Source organism: Podarcis pityusensis, assembly GCF_964106645.2.
Source record: "Podarcis pityusensis genome assembly, chromosome: 14".
Lineage (NCBI taxonomy): Eukaryota > Metazoa > Chordata > Lepidosauria > Squamata > Lacertidae > Podarcis > Podarcis pityusensis.
This window is the reverse complement of record NC_138039.1, coordinates 6,702,781-6,723,380: the sequence shown is the minus strand read 5'-3', so window position 1 is coordinate 6,723,380 and position 20,600 is coordinate 6,702,781. Positions and strand designations below refer to the sequence as shown.

The 20,600-nt window shown below is 46.7% G+C and overlaps 1 protein-coding gene across 4 annotated transcripts; it reads right to left on the bottom strand.

Moving 5' to 3' along the window:
• Positions 1–330: 330 nt before the first annotated feature.
• DRC3 (dynein regulatory complex subunit 3) lies at positions 331–20,585 on the bottom strand. 4 transcript variants are annotated; one of them, XM_080981102.1, is made up of 13 exons: positions 20,278–20,585; positions 17,829–18,053; positions 17,017–17,133; positions 15,475–15,641; positions 12,237–12,383; positions 10,738–10,857; positions 8,595–8,707; positions 7,339–7,513; positions 5,484–5,615; positions 4,626–4,696; positions 3,167–3,290; positions 2,867–2,998; positions 331–2,151 (listed from the first exon to the last, which is right to left on the bottom strand). In XM_080981102.1, the coding sequence occupies exons 2-13, from the start codon at positions 17,986–17,988 to the stop codon at positions 2,044–2,046; spliced, it is 1,566 nt and encodes a 521-aa protein (XP_080837228.1). In that variant the 5' UTR covers positions 17,989–18,053; positions 20,278–20,585; the 3' UTR covers positions 331–2,043. The 4 variants fall into 4 exon arrangements, with proteins under 4 accessions (XP_080837228.1, XP_080837230.1, XP_080837229.1 ...); XM_080981104.1 differs by lacking the exon at positions 20,278–20,585 and adding an exon at positions 20,065–20,233; XM_080981103.1 differs by lacking the exon at positions 20,278–20,585 and adding an exon at positions 19,863–20,035.
• Between the last annotated feature and the right edge of the window lie 15 nt (positions 20,586–20,600).

The following is a 20,600-nucleotide window of genomic DNA, read 5'->3' as shown; positions in this document are numbered from 1 at the left end:
GTAGGTTCTGGCCATTCTCAGACCTGGGGGTTATCAGCTTTGTCCACTGGTTGATGGATGCACCTGCCTTTAGGAAAACAGGAATGGGAGTTTTACAGAAATAATGGCAAAGTCCAAGCACATGACGGCGAGGATGATACGATTTTTAAGGAGAAAGTCCAAGGTCCCCCCTTAAAAAATGGGGCTGTGATTCTGCCCAGCTGTTCTGCAGTCTGCTAATACATTGGGGAGGGAATTCTGAGCTTTTCAGGAGACACAGCGGTACCCCTTGTTGGCTGTCAACCACATGAAAAGTTAGAAGCACTCCACACCCCTACAAATTGGCCTGGGTTTAAAATAGCTGCAACCACTCTTTATTTCCTCTGTTGGTGTGGAAAGGAAAATTGTGATTCTTTGCCTTTTACAATCATGGCACAGGTGCAAGGCTGGAAAATTTAAATAGGAACAAACCTTAACTAACGAGTACTAAATCATCTCTGGCAATGCCTTGGACTTGGTTTTAAGATGTGAGCTGTTTATGGGGGCCATGCCTGGTACCTTGGCCTAGCTTCCTCATTCTCCTGAGGGCTCCTCCATCTTGAAACAAACTTCCTTGCACACAGAAAGCTAGCATGTCAAGGAGAAGTCTCGGCCAGTAGCCTGACATATCCATTTTCCCTGTTCATGGAGGGGAACTTTGGCCACCTGAAGCAGCCTCCTTCACATTGTTTCCTGGTCTTATTACCTATTTTGTCTGCTGGTTATCTGCCTTCTGAAGGTGGAGAATGTCCTTTGTAGGAGCCTAGATTTGGAGAAGCTGGTCCCACGTTCATTTAACAGCTGAGCGTCTTATGGAGAGAGATTCTGCTCAGGGATGGGCTTGGAGCCGCAGTACAGGAAGGCTCTCCCTTTGTATGCATTATGCAAGAATACATTGAACACGCTTCCTCAACCATAGGATGCATGCTAATCCTGATTTCCCCCTGAGATGTCCAGCTGCCAAAGGAGTGTCAATGTGTTCCAGGTCATCCTTTCATTCCAAATGGAGCGTCAGTAAGGCTCAGTGGGCTGGCGCAAGCCCCCACATAAGCCCAAGAACCATATCTGGAAATGTTCTGGCTGGGGAGAGGCTCCTCTGCGCAGTGCAAATGTTCTGCCCTCCCTGAGTAGACCCTCTCCCCTCTTCTTGGGCCTTTCACCACTGGCCAGTCACTTGCCCCATCTATGGCTTCCATTCATGCTGTGAAATGAGGGTCCAATCAATGTCAGAGCCAACCATTTTTTAGACAGCGCACCAATGCTAATTGGGTCCTCTAATCAGGGTTTTACCGTATTTTTTGCCCCATAGGACGCACTTTTTCCCCTCCAAAAATGAAGGGGAAATGTGTGTGCGTCCTATGGGGCGAATGCAGGCTTTCGCTGAAGCCTGGAGAGTGAGAGGCATCGGTGCGCACTGACCCCTCTCGCTCTCCAAGCTTCAGGAAGCTATCCGCAAGCCTTGCAAGCCCGGCGGGAGTTCCCACGGGCTCACAAGGCTTGCGGGCTGCAGCCCGAAGCACGGGGCGCCCTCCGGAGGGCGCCCCGTGCTTCGGGCAGGTGTGCACAAGGCTTGGGGCGGCAGCCGCGGCTGGGGGGGGGGAAATAATTATTTTTTATTCATTTCCCCCCCAAAAAACGAGGTGCGTCCTATGGGCCGGTGTGCCCTATAGGACGAAAAATACGGTAATTTGTTCATTAGCCTACAATTTTTGAAGGTTCAACTACCTATGTAATTGAAATTAATGCAAAAGATGGAACTGACCCACTTCCTGTATAATTGCTTTATAACTACAAGGCACCAATTTAAGCCAACTCCTTTTGCTTTTAAATGCCTTACTGTCTGCTTTAGTCTACTTGTTTTGATCATCAAACGTTGGAGGGGCAGAGGATTCCTTCCAGTAAGGAAGGAATATTTTTAGGGTGTCTTTTCAGTAGGTAGGAGACCTCCAGGCGGATTCACTTCCCAAGCAGAAAGTCACAGATCCCCAAATGGGGGGGCAGGGGCAGTTCAGTGTCGAAAGCCAGCTACGTCTCCAGAATGTCCATGTTGTCCAGCTCACTGCGGAGATGGTCAACGTATTGGTTAATTTCCAACACACGACTTCGGTTTCTTTGAATTTCAGTCTTGTGAACCTGCAGGGATTGAAACAGTTGGTCCAGTTTGTTTAACAGACCACAAGTTAGCCATAGATTGCCCCACAGACAGTCAAACAAATCATGGCTTGTTTCTGCAAAGTGTTTTGTTTTGGAGTTTTTTCCCCCTAGCTGTGCTTGCCTTGTGCATAGCTGTCAACGTTTCCCTTTTCTTGCAAGGAATCCTATTCAGAATAAAGGAATTTCCCTTCATAAAAGGGAAACATTGACAGCTATGGTCTCGTGCCTTTGTAGCTTGTTGAGTGCCTGGGGGGAATGTTAAAACAAACCATGGTTAAGGAAGGATGTTGGGTTTGCACATAACGCCAATCCACACAGAGGGCTGGGAGGGAAGGAAATTGACTGAGTATGCATGTACATTCAATTGTCTTAATAACGTCCCCGTCACCCAGAAGATTGCAAGCACAGGGATAAGAAAAAAATAGTTGTTGTCTGGAGAGGTCACTTCCTGGTTTGTATAGAGAAGCCATTTTCAACAGAGCTTAGTGATGGAAGCGAGCAGCACCGGGTGTTGAAATTTTGTGCCCCTAACAATTTTACACCCGGGGCAACGGCCCCGTCCTCCCCTCCCCAATATGCCACTGCCACCAGCTACCTTGTTAACAATAAGATGAAAGTGCTCATGTCCTTAATGCTGGTTATTTCCTTCTGTGAGAAGGCCTCCTGCAGAGGGGCAATGGGACTCTTCACTTACCTTCTCAACCAGTGTGGAAGCCCAGCCATTGGCTTTAGTGATTATTTCGTCTTCTCGGTTGTCAATCTTCAGGAGGTGAATGTCGTGAGAGGCGTTGACGGCGTTGACAATGGTGTCTTTGTCCACGAAAAGCTAGGAAGGAAACCAGGTGAGAGGAGGGCCATTTTTTTTTTTTGGCTGTAGACAAAACACCATCCCATGAAGGGTCATCTCTTACTGATGAGTCACGCCAAGAGGGTTTTGCCTGTTCTGGTCTTAATGGCGAAGGGGGGGGGGGGAGGAGGAGGAGTTGGATCTCACCATACGAACGTCATCCGGCATCTCCTCATCAAACTCGCTCTTCACTATTTTCTCCAGTGTGTTGACGGATATCTCCAGGAGCTTCTCGTGGTGCTGGTTCTCTAGATCCCGGCACTGAGCCATCGTAGGAGAAAAGGTTAAGAAGCAAAGAACAGGGATGCCTCTCAGCAACCCTTTCCTACTGCCCAGTGTTTGAACAAAAGGAGGCAGGGAAGGCTGGCCGAGGATGGAAACTAAGGCCGTGCACACATTGCCAGCTTAAAAAACAGTTTTCTCAATTCGGATCTAAGGTGGCTTGGGGGGAAGAATGCATCAAAACACAGTGGCTGGATCTACACTCACTTTTTAAACGTCATTTGAACGATATTAAACATGTTCTAAAACGTCAAGATATTTGTTTCTCCTCTGCTTCCTTTTCTGCAAGGTCTACCCGGTTTCTGGAAGGGGAGAGCGCTGCTATGAGCTATGCCATGCAGGGCCACCCAAGATGGACAGGTCATAGTGGAGAGTTTTGACCAAACATGATCCACCTGGATCAGGAACCGGCAAGCCACTCCAGTATCCCTGCCAAGAAACTCCATGGAGAAGACAGGAGTGCCTGGTGTGCTCTGGTCCATGGGGTCACGAAGAGTCGGACACAACTAAACGACTAAACAACAACATATTCTATGGTATGGTATACTCTACCATACTCTATGGTATCGCATTTTAATAATGCATTATTAACGTTTAAGAAGAACGTCACGTGGCTATACGGTTATCAGAACCATTTTAAAACTCATTTTTAGCGTTAAAAACCATGAGTATAGATCCATTCAGTATTTCGTAAGATGCGACAGGGTAGGTCCAGGAGAGACAAGGATCATGACATTGTGAGTGCACTGATTCCCAAACCAGTGGTGGGAGCACAATGGATGCAGAGCACATGAGAATGTGCACCCAGCCTCAGTTTGTGTTCATTGTGACAGCAAGGACTCAGCCCTTCATGGCCCAACAAAGGTCCTCGAGTTAAATGCACTCCCCAGGGATGCTGCTTGGACACCCCAGCCCCAGTTTCCAAGCTTCTTGTACTTCTGGTTGGCAGGAGTGGTCCATGACAACAGAACTTCCTTTATGGGGTGGAAGTGTAGAGGCTCACCACCCTTGCTTCTCAGGGTTGTCCTCCAGGAAAGCAAAAATGCTAGCCCAGGATTTTAGGTGGAAATGCTGCTATTACATTGAGTATTATACTGCAGCAGCTCTTCAGACAGGTCTTGGCACAAAGAGTGAATGGAGAGGAAAGTCCTGCGGTTCTTAGGGGCCTGAGAAATGCTTCCAAAACTGAAATCAATCCCGGCCCTACCGCACAGTAATGAGAAGCAATCGAATGCCATACAGTGTGGACAAGCCAGCTCTGTTGATCCGAAGCAAAGCGCCCGCCACAATTTGCAGCTCTGTGCAAGCGACAGCAAAAGGATATATTCCTTGTTCGTTTTCTATAAAGTTCGACACCAGGTCAGCGATGTTCCTTTCGAAATCCTTTATCACTTCCTTAGCAAGAAAAGAAAAGGGGTGGGAAATTAGATGGCGAAACAGTTTGACCCCCATGAGTTTTAGAAATCGGGCCTGAAACACACAGGAGAATCTACCTTCCTGTCGTTTTTGCTGACTATTTTATTTATTTATTTTTATTAATATAGTTAGCCAAATATATATATATATATATATATATAGGTAGATAGATAGATAACGTTTTAATGTAAGAAAAACTCACAGCAGTTTACAAAAATAGAAAACGAAGCATTAAGATTCTCAGTAAAAACCGGCTTCAGCAGGCATTTAAAAACATTCAAAAGATGTTTAAAATCAGCTTTAGCTAAAAAGACATAAAACACATGTAACTTCCACATGTCCGGACAGGCTGACCTAAATAAAAATGTTTTAAGTGGACTCCAAAAAGAATATGGTGAAGGCACCTGCCTGATGTCAACCAGCAGGAAGTTCCAAAGCTGCCATCACACCAAAACATCAATTTCTGACAAGTGTGGAGCAGGTATTACACGACACCTTTAACAGCGCCAGGTCCACAGATCCAAGTGGTTGAGCAGGGTACATATGGGGGAAAGTGATCCTGCAAGTAAACTGCTCCCACGCTATTAATGGCTTTTTGCACTAACAGCAACACCTTGAACTTGGGCTGGGATCAAATGGGCAAAACCAGTGCAGGTCTCCTGCCAGCAACCACGCTAACTGCAGGGAGGCCCCACACAGAGTGCAGTACAGTAATCCAGCCTTGGAGTCCCCAACACCCGAACGTCCAGCTCTGCCAGGTTCATACCTCCAGCTGATCAACCAGCAGCATCTCCTCAGTCATCAGCACGTCCGAGAGCTTAGTGATTTCATAGTTGTATTCAGCCAGTTTGATCTCTATGACTTGGTTGTCGCTGAGGTTCTGAATCGTATCTATCACCTGTGTGCTCAGCAAGAAACAGAATGTTAGCAGCTGTTGCCCCGTGGCAGAAATAATTTATTTTATTCATTATTGGTGGTGGTGGTGGTGGTGGTGATACTCTGGTGCACACAATGGGAATGTGAAGCAGTGACTAAGTTGTTAGAATTCCTGCTCCGTGATTGCAGTCATAGGATTGTTGTCTTTCACATAACGGTGTATGTTTTGAAGTAGGAAGTGACGGAGACAGGATGTTTGTGTTACTGTGTTCCGTGAAGTGGGACTATTGTCCTTGTTCTTTTTCTCTTTGCTGTCTGATGCTAGAGAGAGAGGGAGCCATGTTGCAGTGCTCCGTGTGTATTTATATGTAAATAAAGTAGATTAGCCAAAATGCTGAGTTGCTGAGGTCTGTTACGCAAGCTGCAAAGACTCTGCGGATCCCTAAGTGTGCTGGTGTCGGTTGGCATCGGTCGCTGTGATGTTCAGGCTGAAGAAAGCTTTTGAAGCTCCCCAACGATCAACCAGGAGGGTGAGAATATGCCAGTCGGGCATGTGTCTCTACCAGGGTCCTACTCAAGTGTAGGCCGAGCTCCTGACTTAAGTTCCCACAGGGATTTTCAAACTGTATTCTATGAAAGCCAGACGTTCCTTCTGAAGCTTTATAAGCCATGGTCCTGGGAAGGGTTTCTGCACAAGCCACAAGGCCTCTGCAGGCTCCCACTTAGCGTACATCTCACTTACGTGTGCGGGGAATGTGACCCCTGGGGTATAGTGTGCTTTGACTGACTTAAATCTAGCTAAAAGTGTTTAGGATTAGGTGCAAGTCAATTGAAAACAAAATACATCAATTTAAACAGTTTGTTGCCTTGGTTTAAGTCAGCACCTGATGGTACTTTCAGGATGTGATCCTTTGCACAGTCACGGGGAACGGTTACTAATGACATTCTATCCTGCCTCCCCACTGTCCCCCAGAAGTTCAGGATGGTATACATGACTCCCCCCCCCATTAAGTCCTCACAACAATCCTGCGAGGTAGGTCAAGCATAGCGAGAAGGATTAAGAAGTAACATCCCATCTCGAGGATGTAGCTTCCTCATCAGACTGTGGGGCTGACTCCCTGGTCGCTTTGCCTGCCTGAGAGGTTTAAGCCCTTGCTACAGTATTGACCAGGGATGCGGGTGGCGCTGTGGTCTAAACCACAGAGCCTAGGGCTTGCTGATCGGAAGGTCGGCAGTTCGAATCCCTGTGACGAGGTGAGCTCCCGTTGTTCAGTCCCAGCTCCTGCTCACCTAGCAGTTCGAAAGCACGTCAAAGTGCAAGTAGGTAAATAGGTACCACTCCGGCGGGAAGATAAACAGCGTTTTCCATGCACTGCCAGAAGCAGCTTAGTCATGCTGGCCACATGATCTGGAAGCTGTCTGGGGACAAACGCCGGCTCCCTCGGCCTATAGAGCGAGATGAGCGCGCAACCCCAGAGTCGTCCGTGACTGGACCTAACAGTCAGTGGTACCTTTACCTTTACAGTATTGACCTGTAAAAAATCAGAACTAAATAGCTGCGGTGGAGCAATCCCGGTTTTAATCAAAGATGGCTCGGTTTTCTAATCACTTACAAGTGGCAAACCTATGGTCCTCCGGAGGTTGTGGGACTCCAACTCCCATCATCCGCCTTATGCTCACTGGGGCTGATGGAAGTTGCGAGTCCAACTGCGTTCCCCATCCCTGACCCGAGGTCCCTTGTGTACCCCATGATTCTTCTCTTCAAAGTCCCGCAGGATTTTGGAACACTGCTGGTGGTTCTCTTCCAGGGCTTCGTTGAGGCACTCATAGAAGAGGGCGACCTCAGCCTCTCGCTTCTCGTATTGCTTCAGGCCGTACTCAAACAGGTTCTCGCAAATGGCCACAAATTTAGTCTTGTATGTGAAGTCGGAGTCAAGGAGAGTACTGAGTTGTGTTTGAAAAGGAAAGAAAAAAGGCTTGTGTCTGCTTCTAGTGTCTTGTTTGGGCTGTTGCCGCCTGTTGTTGGAGATCACTATGACTCACAGTAGCCCTCATAACAAGCAAGAAACCCCACTCCAGAGAAGATCCCATTCTCAAGGTTTATCACCAGTTCTGTCCCAAAGCAGAAAGGATGTATCTCAAAAATCTATAAAACTTGTTACTGGCGTGGCAGACCAAAGATGAGATGGCAAAGGTGACAATGACAAAATGGGCCATAGATATCAGTTACAACATAGAATTGTCTGTATGGGAAAAATTATGGGCTGAAACCATGAATTTCTCTGCCTGTTATGTTATTAAGGAAAACCTACAAAAGATCATGTACTTGACACCTAGCACATTAGTGAAAATGTATTTAAAAGGGTCTAATTTATGCTGGAAATGCCACGAGGTGGAGGGAACCCTGATTCATATGTGGAAGTCGTGTAAATACATTAGAGAGTATTGGGAAATGTTCCGCACAGAATTAAAAAAAGATTCTAAAACTCACATTTCCCAAAAGACCAGAGGCCTTTCTATTAGGGATAATAGGTGATGCCATTCCAAAAAAGGCACCCAATATCTTTCTGTATGTAGCCGCTTCAGCTAGGATAGTATATGCGGAAGAAGAGATACTCACTAAGGAAATTTGGTAGAACAAATTGATAGAATACATAGAATTAGTAGCCATGATCGTGAAACTAAAGAATAAGGATTAGTTAAAGATAAGAGACGAGTGGAGGTATTTGGGAGATTATCTTAGAGGGTACGATATACAATTTAACCTACAAGTAGGGGTTAACACATGAGCAGCAGATAACATCAAAAAAGGAAGACTTGAAATGATAATGGGTGAAATATCAGGATATGCAGCAGATTAAGATTGCCCTAGCGTGCCACAGAGAGATGGATTGGGAAGTCTTAGGAAAAGAGATGGGCGATGAATACTGTATGATGTGTGTATAAAAACTGTTAATTTTTTTTTTAAGTTGTGTGGTTTTTTTTTTTAAAAAAAGGATATATCTCCAGTAGCTCTGGCACTCCAGGGAGGTAGAGCAGTTTGGCTGCTTCAGGATCATCTGCAAACATGCTGTCAAAGAGGAAGCTTCCGTTCAGATACTCCACGTAAGCGCGCTGGAGAGAGAAGCAAGGAGGCAGAAGGGAAATAACAGGAGTGAGCTGGCAGTCAATCGCATCAAGCAAGCCGGAGTTAACTCTTCATTAGCACAGGCTTGTCAGGCCTAGTGAGCGCAGCAACTCAGATCTTGCCCCCATGAAGCGGTTGCCAAGACTAAAGGTCCCTGTCTCCCCACAAGTGTCTAGGTTCCCTTCTCTCCAGGGCTTTCCCACAGCAATTGGAGACTGCACATGCATGAAGGCAACCTCTCCTCCACCCTTTCCATGCCTCTTCTGGTTCTGGGAGGGGAGCTTGTCACAGCAGAAGAGGGAGACGACACCCGTGACTCTTCCCCAGCCTGACTCATCTCTGCCTCTTGGTCTCTCTCCTCTCCTGCTTCAGCTTCTGCCTCTGATTCTGGGCTTCTCTCTGTCATAGACTCTCCCTGCTCACTAAGCTCTGTTACCTCTTCAGCTTCTGACACATCATACTCCCTGTCTTCTACCTTTGACCACTCCCTAGACTCTGGGTCTTCTTCCCTTGGGGGTTCCCCAGCTGGTTCCTCCCACCATTCTTCTGCATCCAACCAGTCAATGACAGGGAATCAGAAGAAGATAGTTGCCCAAAGGAAATGGGAAGAATCTTATGCCTTAAATTCAAATGGTTCTGAGATGCTAAGAAGAAAAATAAAAGGGCCGGGGTCCCTTAAAATAAATAGCAGACCAGTTAACACAACAAAGAAATGCATATTGTGGAATATTTAAGAAAAGAACCACCTGTTTTCCAAAAATAACAAAATAAACAATGTATTCTTTCACAGTTCATCAACCCTCAGCGGACCATATTGACTTTGAGAGCTGGTCATTTGAGGAGAATAGGGCCAATGTGGTATAGTGGTTAGAGTGTTGGCCTAGCAGCTGGGAGATCAGGGTTCAAATCCCCACTCGGCCATGAAGCTCACTGGGTGACTTTGGGCCAGTCGCTGCCTCTCAGCCTAACCTACTTCACAAGGCTGCTGTGGGTTAAAAATTGGGGGGTGGAGGGAGAACTATGTATGCCACCTTGAGCTCCCTGGAGGAAAAGTGAGAGGCAATATGAGACAAACATACATACATAGGTAAAACCAGAGGTTGGAGAGCTTCAAATGATCAGAAGAGAAGTTCAAACGGGTGTGGAGTTCAAATGAGGCCTTTTAGATCACTCTCTGCCCCAGCCCCTGCCACCTCAGCCCCTGCCTCTTTCCTTAAAGGGAGTCTCCAGGCCTTGAACCGCACACTCAGTCTCTTCCATCTCCCTTCTAGGAGGTTCCTGTTCTCAGCTAAACACCTGCCCAAGTGGGGGTCAAGACATCCAGGCATCTATAAATCTCCCCATGATTCCCTCTTGCCAACTGAAGTCTTGTCAACAAGGTAGAAACTGATAATATTAACAGCAAGGAGCTGAGCCCTATCGAGAATGGCTCCAAAATTACAGAACCTTTTCCTCTCTTTGGTTAGCTCTCCGGAAACAACCTCTTTCAAGCCATTAATTAATTAATTAATTGAATTTATATACCCGGAGGTCTCAGGGCAATTCACAGAAAAGATCACATTATAGAAAATCAAAATAAAAACAACCCAATAACACACGCACCCTCCAAAAAAGAGCCACATTTTAAAAGGGTATAGGATGTCAATCAGGTCAACCAAAGGCCTGGTTAAAAAGGAACGTTTTTGCCTGGCGCCTAAAGGTGTATAATGAAGGCGCCAGGCGAACTTCCCTGGGGAAAGCATTCCACAGATGGGGAGCCACTGCAGAGAAGGCCCGTTCTCGTGTATGAACTGTTTTGTACAAACTGTTTGGTTTAGCTTTCCACTTTGTGTCTGTTGAGTCCACAACTGGTTCTTATTTCATATATCAGTGTTCAGAGACCAACACCTATTCAGGAGGCTGAAAGAGAACCCAGTATCTGTTGGGTTCTCTCAACATCCCTGCGATCTACATTCCTGCATTGCAGGGGGTTGGGCTACAACTCTATGATTCTACAGACGGCCCAAAAGGAACATACCTTGTGATATTCCACCTGTTTCTGTTGGGCATCCAGAACCTGCTGCTTGGCCAAGGCCAGAGTTTCCCCATGTCTCATCTCCTCGATGGCATACTGGTATTTTATCAGGGCCATCTCTCGCTGGGAAAAGAAAACGGGGACAGGCAGCTTAGAATCAATGGCGTAGCAGCTGATGGACTGTGCGGAATTGGCATAATTGACACACAAACTACGTGATAAGGATAACTGTGACTTTAAAGATGAATGGGAACCTTTTACGAAATATTTGAAGAGGCAACAAAATGAACTGGACTCTTTGGCAGGTTTTGAATAAACATTCACAAACTCTTTATTATAATACATAGATAATTTGAGGATCTTTACAATTTTATAACATGCAGATAGAAAGATATGTTGAGAAACCAGAGAAAGGAGCTGAGGGAAGTCTGGGGTGGGAGGGTGGGTTTTCTCTCTGGGGGGGAGGGGGGAAATGGAGGGGGGGAACAATGTGGATGATGTGTTTTGTTAAAATTACTGTGTTGAAATTTATACTAATCAATGGCATAGCTAGCCGCTTGGGTGCCCAGGGCAGTGCACACGCCCTGGACCTGGGGGCGGAGCGAGCCGCCCATGGGGATGGGGTGAGCCAGTGCAGGGCGCACTGCGCAAAGCCTCTCCACTGCCTCCCCCTCAGCTGTAGGGTGGCTGAGGGAGAGGCAGTGGGCAGACGCAAGCCCACACTGCCGTTTTAGGCAGTGTGGCGCCTGCAGGCGCCCAAGCAACCCCGTCACTCCCAGGAGAGACACGTGGTTCGGGCATGCTGCAGGCCCCACGGTAAGTGCCAGCCCCCACAGGGTGGCGCCCAGTGCCAGCCGCATTTCGTTGCATTTGTTGTGAGACCAAAAAAGTTCCATGAGCCCAATTTTTTTTGTTTTTTATTTTAAAAACTCATATTTTTGCCATTTTGTCACCCCCCCTCAGGGCTGACACCCGGGACAGCCCGCATCCGCCGCATCCCCCTTCCTACTCCATTGCTTAGAATAAAAAGGTAAAGGGACCCCTGACCATTAGGTCCAGTCGTGACTGACTCTGGGGTTGCGGCGCTCATCTCGCTTTATTGGCCAAGGGAGCCGGCGTACAGCTTCCGGGTCATGTGGCCAGCATGACTAAGCCGCTTCTGGCGAACCAGAGCAGCGCACGGAAACGCTGTTTATCTTCCTGCCGGAGCGGTACCTATTTATCTACTTGCACTTTGACATGATTTCAAACTGCTAGGTTGGCAGGAGCAGGGACTGAGCAACGGGAGCTCACCCCGTTGCGGGGATTCGAACCGCCAACCTTCTGATCGGCAAGCCCTAGGCTCTGTGGTTTAACCCACAGCGCCACCTGCTTAGAATAAGGGCTGTCAAATCCCTGTGGGGAGAGGAGTGAGGAGGCAGCCTCACCGGCTTTCTGGTACTTGGGGTAGATAGGAAAGCTAAAACAGCAAGAGATAAGGGGCTGAACTTTTCCATCCTTACCGAGTTGTCATCTACCAGTCTAAAATCCAGGTACACAAGGTCGGGGAGATAAGCGGCGATGAATGCGGAATATACTTCGTTTTCGCACACTGGGTTCCCGGTGAGGTTCAACGTGCGCAGGTTTTGGAACTTCCTGAGATAGATCACCTGTGGCAAGGTGACAGAGAAATACAGAGAGCCATGAGGACAAAATATTTATGGGAAAAATTGATTTTCATAAAAGATGAACAAGAGGAAAGGGGGTGTTCTTCGTCGGAAAATGTCAAACTTGGAGTCATTAAACACTCGCAGACTCTTAGACTTTTTACTGAATGAGAACGAGATCCTGCTGAGGTATCTCTTGTGGCTGGTGGCCCCCTGGTTCAAAACACAAATGAACCCAGCAAAAATAAATTATTACATGCTGATGCACATAGCACACATTGTGACTTCTGGACCAAAAAAACCTGAGTACTGGTTTCTTTCTGAAAGCAGATCCATCCCAACAGACGGAACCATTAAAAGCAAGGATCTTTGCTGCACAGTTGCAGTTATGCCATAGGTTGTGAGGGAACCCCCCCGCCCCGCAAGTTTCTAAACCTCATGGATATCAAGGGAAGCTAAAACAACCAAAGTTTCATCTGCTGCAAGCATCACATCTATCCAGGTTCTGGGAAGGGCATCCTCAGGCAGTTTACTAGTCTAAAACTACAATCCACAGGAAAATGCATTTTTACTGTCTTACAGTGAAATCCTATGTGTGTCTACTCAGAAGTTAAAAGGATACCACAGCAGTGGAATTCACTAAGAGGTAAGATTTAATATGGAAAACAATTTCCCCCATTTCCCCTTCTCCTGTTGAGCATGAAACAGCCTCCATGTACACCCTTCCCCCCGCCTACACACACGCTTCACCAGGGGATGGGGAGAAAGATCACCACCACAGGTGTTCACTGGGGGTTAAGGTCAACTCCTTCAACCCCTTGGAGAGGCAGTGTGGTGTTGTGGTTAGAGTGTCAGACCCAGCAGGCCAAGGTTCAAATCCCCCTTCAGCCATGAAACTCACTGGGTGACTCCCTTAGGCCAGGCACTGCCTCTCAGCCTAACCTACCTCACAGGGATGTTGTGGAGGATAAAACGAGGATGGGGAGAACCATGTGTGCCACTTTGAGCTCCTTGGAGGAAAAAAAGTGGGATATAAATGAAATCCATCTATCAAAAAAATCCTCATTTCCAACTGTAACCAAGTGATAAGTATGTGTAACAACATCTGCCGACACTGCTGTCTCTCTGCTCTTGATTTTCTTTCCCTCTCCCTATCTATTGCTGTAATTTCTATTTTAGATAACCTCTCACCATATGAGCCTACCTGGACCCTGCAGTCATCATCTTTTTTGTAAATAATACTAATAATAATAATAATAATAATAATTCATTTTCAATTAAAGACATTCAAATTAGTAACAAATCAGATTGAATCTTGCCACATTAAAACACAAATAATAAAACCAATTATACAATCCAAATTAAATAATTTCAGGGAGGCTTCCCATGTTCTGGATGTCGAGAGAATTTTTCTCACCCATTCCCCCCCGCCCCCACTTTCTTCTCTGTTGTTTCCCCTGCAGTCACCATTTGAGGCTGTTCTCTGTCCATGAGAAGTCCTTAGGGCTGCAACACAAGAGCGGGCCTTTTCTGTGGTGGCTCCCCACTTGTGGAATGCTCCCTCCAGGGAGGTTTGCCTGGCACCTTCGTAACATGTCTTTAGGTGCCAGGCAAAATCATTCCTCTTCTCCCAGGCCTTTGGCTAACAATCTGTGGTATTTTAAGCTGTGTGTAGGGGTGTTTGTGTTTGTTTGTTATTGTGGTTTGTGTTTTTAGATTCTTAACTGCCATATGATCTTCGGATGAAGGATGGCGTAGAAATTTAATAAATAATAATAACAATAAGAAGTTATGAGGTGGGTAGTAGGGAAGATTTGTCTGTGTTTTACGTTGCTTATGTAACTCTGTTAAGGCACCATGCATTGTGTGATATGAATAAAAACAGTGGGATACTTTTAAAGAAGAAAAAGGAAGGAGACTTGGTTCACCATTCACAAATTTTAGCCTCTTGAAGCCCATTCTCAGCCCCTCCGGTCCCTGTTTACTGGCAGACAGTTGCCTACAAGTCCTGTTTGCCCCTTCTCCTTTGTTGCATCCTTTAATTACTTCTTCCTCTTTACTGCACTGTGTTATGATTAGAACAGGGTACCTAAGAAGGCAATAGGGAGGTGGACAGTGCTGTTTCGGATAAACCGTGACTACTACTGGCACCAGATGTTATTTGGGCCTAGTGAAGCTACTGGAATTTAATTTGTTAGGCTAGTAGTTTCAATGGAGGACTGCTAAATGTCAAGGCAAGAGCTTTGAAGACAGACTGAACACCCCCTTGGCTGATTTTGCTCTCCTTGTAAATATGCAGCTACAAACAAGCATTGGGTGTGCCCTTGGGGCATGATTTCAGTCCACACAGGAGAGTTATATTCATTTAAAATACTGATACCCAGCTTTTTTCCAGTCTGCAACAAGGGGATAAAACGTTAGCCTACTGACAGTGATGTTGAATACTGTAAAACACTATATATCAATGTGGCTACTGCAAGAAGTGCTGCAGTACAGAATTCAGAATTCATGCCAGCCATGCCCTTTTTCTGGATACTCTATTCCATAACCACCCTGTTTTCTATCTGTCTTCATCACCAGTAAGCATTCTGTGACCAATGAGCACAATCAGTCTTTACTGAGCTGTTTTGCACACATCCACCCCCTTCGGGGTTTATCTTTCTAACCACCCTTTTCTGTCCTGCTGCAAACCTCTAGAGGGGTTCCTTCAGTGCTTGCTTATTCCTTCTTCTTGGGTGTAGATGGTGCTGTTTTGGCAACATAAATACTGGCACTGGGTGAATGAGTTTTCTAGTGATTACGACAGGAGATTTACAGTACATGAAGAAAAAATATATTAAAAATCCTGCTCCAACAGCGACTCACTAAATGGCCATGGGCATGTCACTCTCTAAGCTTCAGATCCTCGGCCATGAAATGGAAGTGACCATCTCTGCCAGAGAGGTGTTGGAGGACAAAGAAAAGTAGCAGCTTCAGCCTCCATATGTCTACTTAGAAGTAAACACCACTGAGTTCAGAAGAGAGTAACTACCAAGCGAGAGTACACAGGATTGCCACTAGAGACTTTATACGGCTTTATTAATTAAACTCTTACATTTTCCAGAGTTTGAATGTTATTATTTCCTATAGAGAAGACTTGAAGTTCTTGGAGCGTGTCCAGATTCTCGATCTTAGAAATCCTGTTGTTGTACAGACTAAGATCTTGCAATTTAACAAGCGCATCTAAGCCTTCAATGACTTCAATATTGTTGAAGGACAAATCTGGGGGAGCAGAAAAAGAATGTGGGAGGCAAGAGCTCTGAGAAGGAAACCATTCAAATCCTCTTAGGGAACTCTTTTCTATTCACAGAATCAGTTTTTCTCTCTGCTGGAATCAATAGGTAGGAGGTGACTTAGCCCTCCCTGGAACTTCTTGTCCCCTTTTAAGTATCCTATGTGCCTCTTCTCCAAGGGGAGCTGCCCTACATTTTGAGAATCACTGTTCTAACTAGAATGTTTCAAATGCATATAGGTTTCAGAAAAAAACATTATTTTCTATCCTGGTTCTGTTTTTCCCTCAACAGGAAATCATATATCTAGCAAATATGAGAAAGAGGGAAGACTCTGAAGAGAATGTTGTTCGGCCTTCTTCTAACAAAGGGCAAATTGATGAGGTCATTCTGTCTTTTCAAGGGGCTGGAGTGGAAACAAAGTGGAGGTCAGTTTGGCTGGGAACAAAAACCGTCTCTCATCAGGCAGTCTCAAATGCCATCTTCATTCGAGCTGCCATTTGATGGCTGGTATGGAATTACCGTATTTTTCGGTCCATAGGGCGCACCGGCCCATAGGGTGCACCTAGTTTTTTGAGCTCAGCGCCCCCCAGGCTTCGGGCTTCGCGCAGCTCTCTGCAAGCCGTGGGAGGGCTGCGTGACTTCTCAGCTTCCAGAGAGCTGCGCGAAGCCCGAAGCCTGGGGGGCGCTGAGCTCAGCGTGCCCCCAGGCTTCGGGGTGCAGGCAGCTCTCCACAAGCCGTGGGAGAGCTGTGCGACTTTGCGTAGCTCTCCCACGGCTTGCGGATAGCTTCCTGAAGCCTGGAGAGCGAGAGGGGTCGGTGCGCACTGACCCCTCTCACTCTCCAGGCTTCAGCAAAAGCCTGCATTCACCCCATAGGATGCACACACATTTCCCCTTCATTTTTGGAGGGGAAAAGGTGCGTCCTATAGGGCGAAAAATACGGTATTATCTTCAGAGTTTACAGGTTCTATTCAACTAGGCTTTACTCAGTGTGGACCTATTAAAATTAATTGGCGTTCATTAATTTCAGTGGGTCTATTCTGAGTAAACCTTAGTTGAATGCCACCCTATGGCACCAGTCTCTATCCTGCACAGGCAAAATTCCTGATCAACACTCAAATAGAATTTGCAGTCAAACCCAACTAATGTCAACTTGGGAGGGGAAAGGTAGCCAAGGAAGCTTCAGGACCTTGTCTGGAGTAGCATATTGGGGGCTGCTTGACACATGATACAATTCCAACATGGAAATCACTTCCAAAATACACCAGGGTGCAACCACCAGCTGGAATGAAGTGAAGGTTGCTCTTAATTCCTACACAAAAATTTCACAGCATTTGTTGTGACCCTGAATGCAACCATCTTACCCAGCCAGACCAGATGAACCAGAGTATCCAGTGCCTCAATCTTCTCAATGATGTTGTTGTCCAACTGCAATTTTGTCAGGTTCTTGAACTGCCAGAGGTTGTCAATCTTCAGGATATCTGAAGCCACAGGAAGGGAGAAGTAGAATCATGCAGGTGTTCTGGGTGGCAGTTCCCACCATATGTAGAGATAGGGAAGAAATTTATTCAGCTTTCCTTTTAAAGCTAACCTACTTAATTCACACTTCCCAAACCAATATGTGGACCGAAATCTGCCTACCCTATGAAACTTGCACTTCTCCCAGTTTTGCAATGCAGGTCTCAAACCAAAAAGGCATACCAAAAAAGTGTAAATTAGGAAAGAGTGCCCACAAAAATGCATTACATTAGGGAAAACTGTGCACCAAAAATGCATTATATATGAGGAGAAATGCACACAGCAACAATGTTTTGTGCAGACTTTATTTTAAAAAAGCTCTGCACCATACTATCCGATGTGGAAATGGGGCAACCTAAACTTAAGATAGGAAATCTGAGACACTGGAATTCATGGATTTGTCCATCCCTTGGCATAAGTGGGAGGAGCAGCGAAAAGGGAGAGCTATGGGAGAGCAGGAGACTAATAGATGGCAGAGGATGATGAAGCTGGAGGAGCAGAGATTAGTTCAAGTATCTTCACAATCCTGCCTAAAAGCGGATGTTCAACCACTGACTGTCCACATGGCAAATCTCCATGTTGCAAGGACTTTGTAGTAAAAGACCCTTGATCTTTTTTCTTTTTTTTTAAAGTCCCTGTTTTGTATTCTGATCCTTACTTCTAAAATCAAGCTGCAGCGCCAAGACATCTTTGAAATTGATGCCCTCTTTTTTGGCCAGGAGGCCTGCTTCTTCTTGAGGTCCTTGCTCCTCGACGGCCTTCTGCAGCATCTCGTCATCGATTACATTGGGCTCTATGCTATCATACAGTCGACTCATCTTGAGCAGAAGACGTGCCTCACAAGATTAGAACTCAAATGGATTGCCCTGGCCTGTCGCAGACACTGAAATAGAATGACACATAATGCCTCATTCACATCGTAGGAGCTTCTGGGAGCTGTCCATACCGTCTGCATAATGCCCACCTACCACACCAACATACAGTCCTCCAAACTATCCACTCTTCTACGCATATCCCCAGCTGGCGCCTCATTCTTCTTATATATGGAGATGGTACAGGCAGCTTTGTGTGAAGAAAGGGATAAATCATGGAGGACATGGCTGCCAGTAATGGCAAGTGAACAGAACCTCCATATTCAGCAGCACTCTACCACTAAAAATAAGGCACTGCGGACAAGCAATGAAGGAAGGCTATTGCTTCCAAAGCCGCCCTCTGAACTTCACAGCTTCTGTCAGCATCCTAGTGCCAATTCAGTGGGCGAGCTGACCCCATCCCTGCTGCTCCAGCTCTTTGCAGTCCATGCTGATTCCCTTTCAAAGTGTATGAATGGTGACAAGAGCAAGGACGACTAGCAGCCTCTGCACACTTTGCTCTTTCGCTTTGGGTGGCGGTGCGGGTTGAGCCCAAAGGGTGACAGCAAGTTAATGAGCAGTGGTGGCAGCAGCAAGAACCTAAGAAGAGCTTGCTGGCTCAGGCCAATGGCCCATCTAGTCCAACATCCTGTTCTCACAGTGGCCAATCTGATGCCTGTGGGAAACCAGCAAGAAGGAACTGAGCACAATAGCATTCTCTTGTCCTGTTGTCTCCAGCAACTGCTATTCAAATACATTATTGCCTCCAACCGTGGAGCCAGAGAGTAGCCATTGTGGCTTGTAACCATTGATAGCCTTCTCCTTTGTCCTTTAAAGCCATCAGGTTGCTGGCCTTCACTGCCTCCAGCGGGAGCGAATTCCATAGTTTAACTATGCACTGCATGAAGAAGCACTTTCTCATTCCTGTCCTGAATCTTCCAACATTGAGCTTCATTGGATATCCATGAGTTCTAGGGTCATGAGAGAGGCAGAAAAACTTTCTTCCATCTACTTTCTCCATGCCATGCATAATAAACTACTGTCTTACTCACCTTTTCTCTGAACTAAGAAGTCCCAAGGACTGCAACATTTCCTCATTAGGGAGTTTCTCCATCCCCTTGGTCATTTTGGTGGGCCTTTTCTGAACCTTTCCTAGGGCTCAACAATATCCTTGTTGAGCTGAGGCAACCAGAACTGTACACAGTTTTGGAGGAGGAGGAGGACCACAGTTGGCTGCCTTACACTGAGTCATAGAATGAAAGAATTGTAGAGTTGGAAGGGACCCCAAAGGTCAAGTCCAACCCACCACAATGCAGGAATCTCAGCTAAAGAATCTATGGCAGATGGCCAGCCAAACTCTGCTTTAAAATCTCCCATGGAGGAGAGGTCCATCTAGCTCAGTACACTGACTGGCAGTGGCTCTTCAGAATTTCAGGCAGGAGTCTCTCTCAGCCTTATCTAGCTGGGGTTGCCACCTGTCCTGTATAATACAGGATTGTCCCGTATTTCAATGTAAAATGCTACGTCCTGTATTGATACCGTTTTTTGCCCTATAGTTCAGGACTTCTCTCTTTCTCTCTGCCAAGTTAGGGATCCTCTCCAAATGCATGTGTTTGAAAGGGTGTGAGACAGGTCATGTATTTGATCTTTGGGTGGCCAAGCACAGAGAGATCTACAAATTCATGTGTATCTGCATGTGCTTGTGACAAATTCCAGAGGGGCCATCCTGTGAGGCTGCAATAGAGCGTAATAGATTGCTTTGAAGTCACATCAGCATCAGATTAAAATAAAATAAAATCACCCCGACCCATATTTTGCCAGAACAAAGGCGGCAAGGCTACCTGGAGATGCCATCGGGGACTCAATGTGGGCCCTTCTGCTTGCAAGCAGACGTGCTGCCACAGTCCTTCCCTACTGAGGACCTACTAAGGGAGGGGGTCCACTTCAGACACCCTCCCACCTGTCAGTCTGGAGCTGGAATGGCTCTGCTCCCCCCCCCCCCAAGCTGGGCGCTGTTGGAAGCAAGATGCTGGCTTGGCTCACACAGAGGTTGAATCCAAAGTGGAACTTCGACCTGCCATTCTTGCAGCTACACCGATAGAACTTCTGCCTGTCATACAAATATGAAAGGTGTAGGACAGCAAACAACAACAACACGTGTCATATCTACACATCCTATCCCAGAACATCCCATGCCCACTCCCACTTCCAGAGCCACCGAAACCCCACCCAGCCCCGGATTGCTCAGCAGGTTACCAGCGCGTCACTTGACCAGCTCACACTGAACCCACAGCCGCTTTCCTCCAGCCTCCCCGAAGGTTAAAAGCTCGGGTTAGGCCCCGTTGCTAGGGATGCAGTGGCCGTTGCTAGGGGCGGGTCGCGCTTCTCGCGCCGGCCCACCGGGCTTCCGTCGTCACGTGTGACGCAGGTCGGCCGGCGACAGCGGCAAGCAACCTCGACTCACGTTCGCGTGTTTGTGTGGGGGGGCGCGAGAGAGAAGGAACCAACCCGAACCAACTCGCCCAACCAATGACAGGGCGCATAAACAGCCATTCCCCCATCAGGATTGGCTACTCCAT

Coding starts and splice junctions, on each gene's coding strand:
- DRC3 (XM_080981102.1), bottom strand. CDS start 17,988: ATGAGTCGACTGTATGATAGCATAGAGCCCAATGTAATCGATGACGAG. Junction 15,642..17,016: donor GGTTCATCTGGTCTGGCTGG/GTAAGATGGTTG, acceptor CTGCTCCCCCAG/ATTTGTCCTTCAACAATATT. Junction 12,384..15,474: donor ACATTCAAACTCTGGAAAAT/GTAAGAGTTTAA, acceptor ACCTTGCCACAG/GTGATCTATCTCAGGAAGTT.